Below are 14,421 nucleotides of genomic sequence, written 5' to 3'. Positions count from 1 at the left end.
TGCTACGAGCCTACTCCTGACACTGCTTGGAGCACCAGGACCCATAGGCTGGATGGCCCAGAGACCTAAAGAACCAAACATGACTGGCAGAAAATAAAAAGTCAATGTAATGATGCCTAACAATATTCTGTTCTGCTCATAGATTTTTGCCTAGCCAAGTTATCATCAGAGAGGCTTCATCCAGCAACTGATGGAAATAGATTTGGGCACTCACAGTCTAACACTTGATAGAGCTTGGGAAATCTGTAGAAGAGGAAGAGGAAGGATTGTAGGAGCCAGAGAGGTCAAGGACACCACAAGAAAAGCTGCAGAATCAACTAACCTGGACCATAGGTACTCAGAGACTGAAATGGACAACCAGGGCACCTACATAGGATTGACCTAGGCCTTCATCACATCTATTACAGTTGTGTAGTTTGGTCTTCTTCTGGGGCTCCTAACAGTATGATCAGGAACTCTCTGACTCTTTTGTTGAGTTTGGGGACCCTATTTCTCATACTTGGTTGCCTTGTCCAGCCTTAATAAGAGGGGAGGTACTTAGTCTTACTGCAACTTGATATATCATGTTTTGTTGATATCAATAAGAGGCCTCCACCTTACTGAGTAAAAACAGAGGAGGAATAGGTGGGGAGCCAGCAGAGGGGAGATAGAGGAAGGAACTGGAAGAGGGGATAAAGAGAATGTAAAATAAATAAAAAGGGAATATTTCCACCTAGAGGAAATAGCTTCACTGAACTCCACCCCTTTCTTGGGCTCTTCCATGTTCTCTGGCCCCTCTTCTGTACCATCCTCTGAACCATGAGACAGATGACTGATTTTCTTTCATTTCTCAGTGAGCCCTGGCCACATTAACACTCTTGTTCTTAGCAGTTTGATTAGTTATGTATGGCAGCAACCACCACCCATGGCACAAAAACTTTCTCACTGGAGTGATGCTGGCAGCAGCAGTGATCTATGGGCATTAACAGAAGCTCTCAGAAGGCGTTTGACAGGCATACCACCCGCAGTTAAAATACAAGAAACCCTGTCCTCACCAGGCCACATTAAACTGTGGTTATTTGCCATAATTACTTCTATTATTGAGAATTGTCTGTTCATTTAGTCAGTCCATTTGTTGACTAGATTGTTTGGAATTTTATTATGGTTTAGAACACATTGCCATTTCTGTGATCAAAGCTGTTGTAATTTTTATGGGTATTTCATGTAATCTGTAGATCGTTTTGCTGATACAGACGTTTTCCCAGAATCAATTCTATCAATTGCTTCCATATACAAGGAAGCTATTCATATTTCCATTTCTATTTCAATCTTTTCCCTTTGTGATTTAAAATGTTCATATTTTCCTTCTTTGGTCCACAGAAAATTTTATTTTTGAGGCCTTTAACTCTATTAACTGGGTTTTTTAAGGCATTTTATTTATCATTTGGAAACCAATGCTAGCTGGAGTATTTTCCTTGACTTCTCTGTCTATTTGACCCCCTCTAGGTATGTGAAAAAGTTGCTGACTCTTATTCATTGACTTATAACCTGATGCATTTGTTAATGCTTATTAGTTCTTAGAATTTCCTTGGTATCTCTGAATTCTCTTAATAGAGGATAATATCAACAGTAGATAATGATATTTTGACTTCTTTCTTTTCTATTTATATCTCTTTTATTTCTTGTTTTTGTCTTATTGCTCTAGCTAGCACTTTAAGGACTACATTTAGGAGGATAGAAGAGAAGACAGCTCTGCCCCTGCTGACTTCAGTGACATTGATTTGATTTGTCTCCACTTAGGATGTTGCAGGCTGTAAGAATTCATTCCTCCCATAAATACTTCTTTCAGAACTATGATCTTGAAGGATGATTACACTTTCCCAAAGGGCTTCTCTCTATCTCAGATGATTGAGCCATTCCTGTCCCTAATACATCAGTGTAATGTATCCCACTTATTGCTTTATATATCAACCAGATGGATGGTAGAAAAATATTTTGATGTGTTGTTAAATATGCTTTCTGGAAGGGATTCGGGTTGTTGTGTTCATCTAGGGGTAATTCAGCAGTGGACACATTTGTCCCAGGATTGCTTCAGTTAGAAGACGTTTTGTTGCTGTTTAATCTCATTACTGACTGTAGAACTCCATAAATGGTCCATGTCCTCCTTTCTAATTTTTGTGGATCATAGCATAGAATAATATTCATTTTTTATATTTTTCAACTTATTTGCAAGTAAGTTTTAAAGTATATCGTCAAGGTCCTCTGAATTTCATAGGTTATCCACATGTCTTCTCTTGAATCTATTTTTTTATCTTAATTTTTCTTTTCCTTAGTTTTGCTAAAAGTTGACATTCTTGAATCACTTTTCAAAATGTCAATTTTTATTTTGTTTCCTCTTAATGTTGGTACTTGGAGGAACTTGTCCCAGATCGTGTTTGCATTTGGCGGATCAGAAAGTTGAGTGCTCAGGGCAGACCCTGATTGGGATTCCACTGACATCCATGTCTTCTAGTGAAGCCACAGTGCCAAGGGTTCCACATTTCCCAAAAAAGACTCCACAAGTGACCATGTCGTTTAAACTCAGATCCTGTGTATACCATTTCATATCCCAAACATAACATCAAGGAAACTAACACAAAAACATATATAAACACACACATACACACAAACACATAAACCCACTGATAGGAATGCACACAGACACATGTACACAAACAGAAAAAGATACACACAGTCATATGCACAGTGACATGCCTGCATATGCACAATGACACTAGTCACAGAGAAAAACACACAAAGATGCATGTAGCTACATATTCAAAACATACATACGCTGATACGAGTGAGCAAGGCACAATTCACACAAGCATGCAAAGACACCGACACACAGAGTCATTTGCACACATTGACACATAAAGACAAATACTCATGTGCAATCTCCACGGTTACCCAGGCACACAAGCACATACTGTACACACCAGCACATACATACACAGAAGCAGGAAAATGTATTTGCGCTGTGGTGAAGCAGAGAATTGAAGAGAAGTGAGAAGTAGGGGCTCTCGGGGATCTTTTGTCAAAGGTCTCAATCCCAACCACTCTTGGAGCCTAGAAAGAGGGAAGGTGTCTGTACTATGGAAAGGTGAGCTGGGATTTAGGTGCATTATAGGGCTGAGACACTAGCTTGGTAGAGATCGGCTGTGAGGGTGCGGAGTCAGGGAGGTGTGCGGTACTCACATAAGCATGAGAAGCACAGGAAATACAGGACACGGGGGCAGGGTGCTGGAGTGTGATACCATTGCTGAGTTATCATGGATTATGGCTGGAGAACACACTCCTGTGCCCACCTCTCCTGTGCAGAGACAGACTGGTGGCTGCTCTTGAAACTGGAGGTTCCGAGAGGGAATAAAAAGTGTTGTGGCATCTTTCTTGGGAACTCAGCCGGGCATAGAGAGGGTGGTACTTCTGGAACCCTTGTCATCCTCCCGGCTCTGGGCTCTCGGGTGTCACTTCCCATTCTGATAACATTCTCTCTCCTGACAAAGCTTCCTGAGAATGAATGAAAGAGCACACAGGTGGTTGGTTACAGAAATTAATACCATGTATCCACGGGGTACAAACAAAACAGTGAAACCAGCCTATAGCGTGGGTGGGGACTTTGTGCAGATGGGGTGTCACACAGTGCATATATGCATGTTGCAGGGAGATTGGGAGCACAGAGGCACCATGGCGACCATGCAGCTGCTCCTGCTGACTGTGGTTCTGACCCTGCCCTCTGTGGAGCAATTATCCTACAGGAATCTACAATATGCTCCCACTATTGATGAGGTGAGGATGCTGGGCAGAGTGGATGTGTGAACTGGGTTCCCATGGATTAAGTGAGAATCTCAGGGCTGCTGGTGAGAGCTGCAGATGGATGTGGCCGGGATGTTCTGTGTCTGTCCTCCAGCATGGCTTTTCTTGATATCTGACATTGAGGGCACCCAGACGCCAAGTGACGGTTTAAGGGCACTTCTGTCTCATCCTATGCCACAGAGACCCACTGCCTCCTCTGTCAGCCTGTGGTCTTCCAATAACCTATTAATTTCACAGAAATGACTGTTCAGCATTTCTATTTCTCAGGGGAAGGCTTATGCAGGATGATGTGCACAATACAAGGCTGCTGTTTGTAGAGGGCTGAGCACTGCTGGGTATGTTGGTGTCTGGAGGAGGGGCTTCCTAAGATATTTTGATGTTTAAATTGATGATGTGTTTTGGGAAGAAAAGAGACACTGGCGATGGTCAGCCTTTCTCCCAAGCAATGGCTCTGAAGGATAAAAATGCCCATTTTGGCTTCCCTGGTGTTTCACAGCCTCCTCCTGATAGTTCAGTTGATCTGGAGGCCATCACACTGCATGGATGAAGCTGGTGTCTGGGTACAACACTAGCTCATTCTGGCTGAACAACCTCCCTACAGTTATCCCAACTCCTTTTCCCTCTCAGTCTCAGAATGAAGGGATTGTCCAGATCATGATCATGCTCTTAGCCTGATTTCCTTGGAGACCACTCTTTACTGTTTATGTGGAACCTCTGCAGGAATGCAGGAACCAACCTATCCTAAGAATGATCTCCCACTCAAGGTCCCTGTTCTACTGTGCCTGGATCTGCCTGCCCATGACAGACAGGGGTTAACCAGAACTCTGCTTGAGTCTTCAATGTATAGTGCCCCTTCAAATGGTACAACAGCTCTACTGCAGACCCTCCTTTACCTCCTCCCATCTCATCTCCAGCCTGGAACCCATTTGTTTGGTTTCCCCTTTCCATGTTTCCCCCTCAAGGACGACTTTGCTCTCTAGCTTCTAGGAAAGTGGTACATAACTCACTGGACAGGAAACGTGCCTATTCCTCCAAAGAAGAAGCTAAGCCCACTGCCGCCCTTCACATTCGTCAAGAACATTATTGGCAAGTTGGAGTTTAGGATGAACATCTTGTGAGTACCCACTCTCAGGCAACCTTCTCTGCCCTAGGCTTCATAAACTCCCACACCCTCAGAATGAACATGCTCCTAACCCTAGCTAGGCACTCCGTGTTGACATGGAACCCACCTGTATTGTCTGGGCAATGTGTCAGGTGACTTACAGAAGTGTAAGCAGAGGAGAGATGTTCAGAGGATGACTACAAACAGGAGGCCCTCTGCATCACATGTGATTCTTCTACGGCACTCCCTAGAGGACCAAAACTTTCCTTCCCAGTGCATCTTGCTCCATGGAGTCAGTATAGGTGCTGTGCTTATTTCTGGGGCCCTCAAGATTTCATTAATTTTCATGTGCAATGAGGATTCATGGATAGGAAGGGCAGGTCCCAGGCTCTGTCTCCTGAGGCATCCCTTTGAAGACACATTAACAGAGTCAGGGAAGGACCTAGCTTCTGGGGATAAAGGTCTGAGCTGGCTAGAAATTTTTCCAGAACCAGGAAGATGGAAAAGTCTTTAGATATATACCATCGTTTTCTGAGTTTTCCACCAGCCATGAAGTGGAGCACACAAGGAGGTGGCACAGAACTTTTGGAGAGCCATGTGCTGATGCTTGAATAGTTGCTCTGTGTATCAGAAGGAGGTTCTGGGGTTCATTCATTTTAAGACTTATAGATGGAAACAGGGAAGGACAGTGCTAGAGTCAGGGAGAGAGCCATGCTTTTGTCCTGTATTACAGACAACCCACAGGGTGTATTGAGTTCAAGATGTATCTGGATCATGATAAGGACAACCCTAAAATCTTCTACATCTGTGAGTCCTCGAGTTGATGTTCTTCCTTTTCTGGTGCCATCAGCCTTCAGTCACATGGCTTATCTCTCTCCACAGGGCCAAAGCACCACATCTACATCATATTCTTGGGTGGGAAGGACTTTGCTATTGCCTTCCATGTGAGCAAGATCAGCAACACACATGTCAAGATGGCAATGCTCATAGGTACGCCTCACCCTGCCTAAGATTGTGAGAGGTGGGTGTGGCTTTTGAGGGCAGTGGGCACAGAGTGAGTCACTATCTCCTGCTCTCATGCCATAGTTCCCCACCGTGGGGCCTTTCCTGAGATGCCTGGGGTCTTTGAGAGAGGGGTTGTAAGCGCCTAGTGTGTCTATCCTCAGCCCTCTCCAGATCACTCCTGAAGCACAAGGCTTACGTTCATTTCCCACCCACTGAGCCCCAGATCCACCCTTCCTTTCCTAGTCAGCCCTTTTCTGGTCTTATTCTAAGAAAGTGTCTTGCTGAAATCATTTTCCATGGGGGACATTGAGAAACATTTGGAGACAATGTGCTGTTATCACAGTAGCAGGGCCTGATCTGACATCCAGACTGTGGAGGACAGAGGTATGCTCAACACCTGTTATATGTAAGCTGCCCCCCCCGTTTAGCCATACAAATCTAAGGTACTGAAATCCACATGTATCATAATATCAAAAGAAATAGGTAAAAGAAGTTTTCATGTAAAGTTTTGGATAGTACTAAGTAGAGAAAAGTATTTCACTGCTCTGACCTTCACTCAGATAGTTTAGAATGAAATAAGACACTTGAATGAGGCTTAGGAATTTTCAGTGGTTAAGAGGTCTTAATCTGCAAGCGTGAAGACCTAATCTATGTCGTGAGAGCTCACATCAAAGCTAAACATGGCTGAGTGTGCCTGCAACCCCATCACTGTGAAAGAGACTGTGGGTCCTCCAAGCTGACTGCCCAGACAATCTTGTCACAATGATGAAGCTCCTGTTCAGTGAGAGACTGTGTCTCAAAGAAGCAATGTTGAGAGCTGCAGAGGGAGATGATGGACATCCTTCTCTGGTCACCATTGTTACAAACAAACACACTTAACCATCCAACACACACACACACAAACACACATACACACACACACACCCACACACACTTGCCAGCTGGGAGCAATAACAGGACTTAGGCATGTGTGCATTTCCTGCAGACAGATATTTTAATCACATCACGGGGACTACAGGTGTCCTGACCAAATGTTCCATGCTGTGTCTGTGCTCACGGGGGGGAGCTCTGGACATTGATGTACACGTAGAAAGTACATGGGTCCAAATTCAGCAGTGTTAGGTGGACACATGACCTCCACCTGCCACCATCCACAAGCACTGAGAGCCCCAATGCAGGCAGCCCATTTCTAGTTTCTGCTTATATTCTCCAATAGCTCTGCACTCATGATCCTTCTGAACATCAGCTTGAGCTGCGCTGTCTCCCTCTCTGTAGGTCAGCCTGACCACCCGGTCTTCAGTCAGGAGTCTCTGCACACAAGACATTTCAACAATGCCCTAGGAGTCTCTCATTCTAGACATGGAGACTTAGATAGCAAAGCTTTGTGATGTCTACCTCCCACACCATCACATTTTGACCAAGGACTGCAGAGGTCATAGTGCTTTCCAGAAGCTCCAGGCCTTCCTAGTTAATCTCCAAATTTAAATATTTACATGGGCCCTGGAGAAGACCTCCCAAAATGGGCCTATTTCAAATGTGGTTTTGAGAAGCTGACGGGCTACTGAAGGCAATTTGGGGAGAAGGGCCAAGCTGTTAGATGCTTGCGGCATAATTATGACAAAGCTAGCCAGTCACTGTTGGATCCTCTCCTCTAACTTGAAGCTACAGTCAAATCCATTAATTCCCTCTAGGGTAATAATTCAGAAGTGGGGGTCAGTATGCCCCTGGGCCAAGGATCTTCTTTGCATGGGAATGTGGAAAATGGCAGTGGGGTTTTCTGCATATGACTTCTGCCCTCCATGGATGATAATGTAAGAGTCTTTTTTTTTTTTTTGAGCAGCCTTTGATGAGTGTATTGGGGCTCCAGTCTCATATAAGACCCATGTGTTCAGGTGACACTTGTTCCAAACAAGATGTAAACATGATTTCCTCTAGACTGCTCCTACCTGACCCACCTCTGCTCAGGAATATTTATCTGGAGAAGCTATTTCTGTAGTTTGAAATCTCTCTGGTCCCAGAAAATCCCTATCAGCAAATCAATCCCACACCAGTTATATTTTAAGGGGTTATTTATTTTGGGGGGTAAAACTTACATACACCATAAACCGTCAGGAAGGGAGCCTAGTCTCAGGAGCCGGGAGCAGGAGCCAGGAGCAAGCTTCGGAACCAAGAGGGCCTGATCCGGATCTGTTTCTCTTTTTAAAAGAGAAATATACCACGCCCCAGTGGGCTGGTATTTCAGCAGCTATTGGCTGACGGAGCGGAAGCCGCTCCCCGCTGCACTGTGGGCTCGTATTTCAGCGACTATTGGTTGAGGCAGTGGAAGTTACTCCCACAACACCTCCCCCTTTTGTTTAAGTAAGAGAGTTCTAAGCCTACTACGAAATTATATACAGTAAGTACAAACCTACACAATTATATACAATAAATACAAATATCCTATTCTAACTAGCTTAAGTCTTGTATAAGAAATAACTTGGCCACGTCATGAAAGGAAAGTAACTACGTTTATATAATCTTCAATCCCATCAAAGATCTGAGAAGGGAAATAATGTTACCTGAGTAATTAGGAAGTGCAATCAAACTTCCAGAACATGTAACAAATCACATAGACAACTGGCTACCTGGGCAAACACCCAAAATCACGTTTGCAGCGTTGAAGCAACCAACTTTGGCTAAGGCCTAACGTAACTGACATACCATTTTCAAAGGCAAGGAACTTTTTAAAACTATCTTATCCTGTCTTGGCAGGATATGACAGTCCTGTTTTATCCATTTACGGATACTCTGTAACTCTGTCAGTAATTGAGGTATGGGCATTTCTTTACCCAAAGGCCAGTTCTGCCAAGAAGAAAGGCTCCAGGTGGAGTGTCTTTGGTGCTCAATATTCTCTCGGGAATAGATCAGTGTTGCCAGGAGCGATTGTGTCTCCCTACCACAGAACTCTGAGTTAGTTAGTGCTTTGGGCCCCGTGTCCCTGTGCTGGGATTAAAGGTCAAGCTGCTTGCAGCACTCCTAACCAGTTATGGCAGATGGCAGGGGTTTCAAACAGCTTGCTGGAACTTCAAAGGGAGCTTGCGCTGTGAGCTCTTTGACTCACGTTGCAAGGAGAAATTTAAAAATCCGTGCCGAACAGGGCAAAGTAAGCCGGCAGAGACTGTCCGGACCTGTGTATCCTGGGAGGCCGAGCTGGGGGTGGGGGGGTGGGGCGGTTCTTAAACCAAACGTTGGGCGTCAATTATCAGCGAATCAATCCCACACCAGTTATGTTTTAAGGGGTTATTTATTTTGGGGGGTAAAACTTACATACACCATAAACCGTCAGGAAGGGAGCCTAGTCACAGGAGCCAGGAGCAGGAGCCAGGAGCAAGCACCGGAACCAAGAGCCGGAACCAAGAGGGCCTGATCCGGATCTGTTTCTCTTTTTAAAAGAGAAATATACCACGCCCCAGTGGGCTGGTATTTCAGCAGCTATTGGCTGACGGAGCAGAAGTCGCTCCCCGCTGCACTGTGGGCTCGTATTTCAGCGACTATTGGTTGAAGCAGCAGAAGTTACTCCCACAACAAATCCCTGTGATCTGAGTGTCTATAATAGGAGTCTTTTCCACCTCCTTGTTCCATACCCATGTATCCTGCAGGTCACAACATGACGCCAAAGAGAACAATGCTATTGGATTTTGAAGACACTGTAGAATACCTAGGCCTAAATAGAGCAGACATTATCAGCCCTAGATGTGATGGTAATGAGACTGAGATTTTGCTTATTTCTAATTCCTTTCCACTCACCATTCCCTGTAAGACAATGACCGTACAAAGACTCCTCCCAGACACCTGTCTCTTTCTCTGTTTGGAAATAGATTCCTGTGAGTTATCCAGAGAAACTTCGTGCATGGAGAAGTAACACAGAGTCTGCAGAGGAACTAGGTGCTCGAATCTCTTCATTCAGCCTCTGCTCCTGTAGATAGAATGCCAGGCACCAAGAGTAGACAGGCTCCATGTCCACATCCTCCAATGCCCCAGTTTTCAGTAAAGCTGGCAGATACTACCTGAGCTATGCTTCATGTGTGATCAAATGACTCCTGGTTTTGTGCTTTTTGGTGTGAGCAGCCACACAGGCCTTACCTTTATCGTAACTCCCTACATAACTAACACACCATGGCACACAGGTCCACAGGGCTGTTTTGACAGCTGTGGAAGCAGGTAAGAGGGACAGGGTAAGAACACCCATGCTAGCTAGTGATGGGAGGGGAGGGTGAGCAAAGTCACTGACAAGCATGTGCAGGTCAGCAAGTGTGCATCAGTGCAAGAAACTGGGATCTCAGTACTTCCATCATGTCTCAGGGCCTGTTGTTGAATGGTTGCCCAGGTGTGAGGGCCATGGATGAGGATGGAATTGTGCTCTGTGAACGTGAAAGGCAGGGCTCACTGACAAGGCTTTTACTATCTCCATCGATTTGGCATCCTGGGGCTGAGAGTGCCAGTATCAAAGGGGACATGACCCAGGAACTCCAAATATGGAAGAAGTCAGATGCAAGCATGCTCTTCCCCAAGTTCAGATCAATAGAAAGGGAAATGTACCCACATCTCCACCAAAATACCACCAAATTCTCCTTCTTTTGCACATCACAGGCCTTTTCTTTGGGACAGTTATCTTTATACAAAAGCAGACGGTCCCTCTTTCTGCTATCTTCCCAAATCCATGAAGTCAGGAAGCTTTAATGTAATGACTTGGGTCAGACTGGGGTTTGCCTTTGCACGAGGTTCCTGAAGGCTACCATGAAATGTGTGAGGTGAAGTCAGTCCATCGGGACCCTGGACCTCATTTCTGCCATTCAGTCTCAGCCACAGAAGATGAGCACGCTGAGGAGGGAAGGGGAGAGAGGACCTCAGAGGACACAGTGTAGCTCAAAATTAACATGCTCATGGACCAGCATGAAGGATGGATCCTCTACCTAGAAGTAACAGATAGGGTACATGTTGTGCCCTCCAGCTGTCCTGGAGGCTTCTGGGGCAGGACGGTGTGAGGGTGCTCTTGAGTCTCTGAGAGGCCCTGTTGTGTAGATGAACAAGCATGCTCTCACCCTTGACTGGCACATGCAATAGAACAGTGTACATTTCGAAAGGAAAACAGCTTGGTGAACCAAAGAGTAATATGACTACATAATCAAGGGTGCAATGTTGCTTACAGGAACATCACTGAAAGCCTCACCCTAGGATGGATGACAACCTCCCCACTAGTATATAGGTGGAGTTTTCCCGGTTAACCTCTTATTTATTTCTAAAGAGACCATGTGTGGTTGAACCTGAGTTACATGCATCTGGTAGGAAGGTCTGACAGGAAGTGGCTGGAATCACAGCTGAGAATGTAAGAACTCACCTCAAGTTTATTTGTGTCCGAAGAGGATCTGGATGGTTTCTTGAGTCAGTACAGCTGCTGAAGAAACTGTGGGTGTTATTCTTGAAGGACAAGTTCTACAACAGGCTAAGTCTTAAGTTTTCACTGTTTTCTGTGGTGCATGAATGTGTTGGTAGCCATCATTGCTGTGGATCCTTCCTTTGAGGGAACCACCCTGTAATTTTCTGAGGATCTGTCCTCAATCTCCCTTGTGTTCCTGTACCCAAATAAAGTGAAATCTTCTCTGTGTCTTCTTCTTGTGTGAAGCTAGTAATGTATGATTTCCTTTAGTCATTTGGACCATGGATGAGAAGAAATACTGGTGTCTGTGACTTCAATGAACACTTGACCACACTGTGAAGCCTGGCTGGCTTTGCTGCATCAAAAGAGCATAAAGCATGGATTTAGACAGTGGGCAGGATAAATTCTATTCAGGCTATCCCCCGTGGAAGAAAGTAAGGCAGATATTAGGTAAATATATGTATATGATAAGTCCAAGCTTCAGGGCCAGAAGGACAGATAAGAAAATTAAAACTATATGTAGCTAACATAGCACTGAATTTATGGGGATGAGATTTGTTGCAGCAATGGAAAACATAGGTTAACATATCTCCAATCTCAGAAAAAAAATGTAAATTGATGTATGCTTCTGAGAAAAATATTAAAATGTATTATCAAGCACAGTCAGTGACTGTTCAGGTTGTCCATAAACAGGGCATACAGATTGTGATCTTTCAAAGATACCAACAGACCTACCTTTGAAATGGTTAATTGGCAAACCTGCGTGAGTGTAACAATGGCCTTTGAAATCAGAAAATTACAGGTGTTAGAATAATTGGTGTAGGAGCAACTAAAACATATTGAATAATCAACCAGTCCTTGGATTTCTCCTATATTTATTATTAAAAAGAAATCTGGACTTTGAAGAAACTTAACAGATTTAAGAGCCATAAATAAGGTGATTCAACCAACGGACTCTTTACAATCTAGAATTCCCTTGCCTTCTTTCTACCTAAAAGATGATCTATTATAGTAATTGATTTAAAAGACTGGTTTTTTTTACTATACCTTTATAAGAACAGGATAGAGAAACAAAATGCCTTCTCAATACCTACTTGTAATAATTCCCAGACTGTTAAAAGGTACCATTGTAAGATTCTTCTGCAAGAAATGTTAAATAGCCCCAACCTTATGTCAATATTTTATGCGAGAGCCATTGCAACTAATTCATAAAAGTTTCTTCAATCTATAATTTACCATTGTATGGATGATATCTTATTGACTGATTCAGAAACATACTTTAGAAAAAATGTTTGATGTAGTAAAGAGAATTTTGCCTTGTTTGGTATTGCAACTGCTCCTGGGTGGAAAAAACCACAAAGAGGAGATTCCATTAATTATTTGGGATACAAGAAAGGTTTACAAAAAAATCAACCACAGAAAGTATAAATAAGGAAAGATCAATTACAAACTCTTAATGATTTTCAAAAAATGCTGGTAGATATTAGCTGGATACAGTCCACAATTGAATTAACAACTCATGAACTAAGTAATTTATATCAAATCTTACAAGGTGATAAGAATATAAATAGTCCAAGGAAAAGCTATCAGCTGAGACTGAGAGACAATTAGTTTGGTGGGAAAGTAATTACAGGATGCATATGTGGATTGCGTAGATCCAGGGCTTGATTGCATTCTAGCTATTTTGCCTTCTACTCATCCTACTACAGGAATTCTTGTGCAGAGAGAAGATAATATCTTATAATGGATATTTTTACCACACAGAGTGAAAAATTAAAGAACTATGTAGAAAATGTTTCTGGATTGATTCTGAAAGGAACATTGAGACTTCATCAATTAGCAGGAACAGACCCAGTAGAAATTGTGATACCTTTCACCAATGGTAAAATTTCCTCATTATGCACAAAAAAAAAATGAACATTGGCAAAGAACTTTGGCAGTAATTTCTACGTGATAGTAGCAAGAAATATCACAAAATCAAGAGACCCCAGGTTATAAAATAACTAATTGGATTCTCCCTCACAGAATAAAGGTAACAATTTCTGGAGGCCCTGTATTCTGTACTGAAGCCAATAAATCAGGTGAGGCAGGTAATAAGTTGGAAAAATTAAGTGAAGTGGATCAAAACTCTTATGATTCAGTGCTGAAATCAGAATTACATGCTATTCTCATGATATCATTAGATTTTTCCAGAACCTCTTAATATACATATTGACTCTCAAAATGAAGAAAGAGTTGTTTTACATATTGAAATTGATGAACTTATTTCAGATGATTTAGAATTAACTTTTTATTTATTTAATAACACAAGTAATCAAAAATATACACCATCCTTTGGAGATAACACATATCAAATCCCATACAGGTCTACCAGACCCTCTAGCACATAGTAATGATGATATTGATCAGCTATTGGTAGAAAATGTGATAGAAGTTTCAGAATTTTATGAGAAACACCATGTTCACAGCAAAGCTTTGGAGAAATATTTTTCTGTTAGTTGACTACAACCAAAGAAATTATAAGGAAATATCCAACTTGTTCTTTGGACAATCAAGCTCCATTACCTGTAGGAAGTAATCCAAAATGAAGGCGTAAATCACAAAACAATCCCACACCAGTTTGGAATTATGATTAATAAAAGGCTTATTTATTTAAGGGGGAAACTTACAGATCACTGTCCTAGACAACAGCCCTCTGAGCAAACAGGAACAGAGTCTAGAAGCCAGAAGCAGGAGCTGGAAGCAAGAGAGCAAGAGCAGGGCTACTGTTGCTTTTTAAAGCAGCAGAGACCATGCCCAAGTGGGCTAGTATCTTAAAAGCTATTGGCTGAAGGAGCAGAAGGAGCTCCCACAGCACCAAAAGATACTCAAAGAAATAAAATTTGATAGATGGATCTGTTTCATTTTGCAGAGTTTGGAAAATTAAAATATGTGCATCATATCATAGATACATATTCAGAATCTCAATGGTCAACTGCTTTAAGTTATGAAAGGCTGATTCTATAATTATACATTTATTAAAAATTATGGCCATTGTGGGGATACCTGTACAAATTAAGACTGA

At 42.9% G+C, this 14,421-nt stretch overlaps 1 protein-coding gene across 1 annotated transcript; it reads left to right on the top strand.

Moving 5' to 3' along the window:
* The first annotated feature begins 3,672 nt into the window (after positions 1 to 3,672).
* LOC148118674 (von Ebner gland protein 2-like) lies at positions 3,673 to 9,842 on the top strand. The gene is made up of 6 exons (XM_087900145.1): positions 3,673 to 3,807; positions 4,815 to 4,948; positions 5,670 to 5,743; positions 5,819 to 5,926; positions 9,580 to 9,681; positions 9,799 to 9,842. The coding sequence occupies exons 1-6, from the start codon at positions 3,673 to 3,675 to the stop codon at positions 9,840 to 9,842; spliced, it is 597 nt and encodes a 198-aa protein (XP_087756271.1).
* The last annotated feature ends 4,579 nt before the right edge of the window (positions 9,843 to 14,421 follow it).

This window comes from Myodes glareolus, chromosome 21 (genome assembly GCF_982192425.1).
Source record: "Myodes glareolus chromosome 21, mMyoGla1.1, whole genome shotgun sequence".
Classification (NCBI taxonomy): domain Eukaryota; kingdom Metazoa; phylum Chordata; class Mammalia; order Rodentia; family Cricetidae; genus Myodes; species Myodes glareolus.
Note: the sequence above shows the minus strand (reverse complement) of the source record. Positions and strands in the feature narration are given on the sequence as shown.

Excerpts from the sequence above, each read along its gene's own strand:
- LOC148118674 (XM_087900145.1), top strand. The coding sequence starts at position 3,673 with ATGTTGCAGGGAGATTGGGAGCACAGAGGCACCATGGCGACCATGCAG. Across the intron at positions 3,808-4,814 it reads ATGCTCCCACTATTGATGAG|CTTCTAGGAAAGTGGTACAT; the intron begins GTGAGGATGCTG and ends TTTGCTCTCTAG. Across the intron at positions 5,927-9,579 it reads CAAGATGGCAATGCTCATAG|GTCACAACATGACGCCAAAG; the intron begins GTACGCCTCACC and ends TGTATCCTGCAG.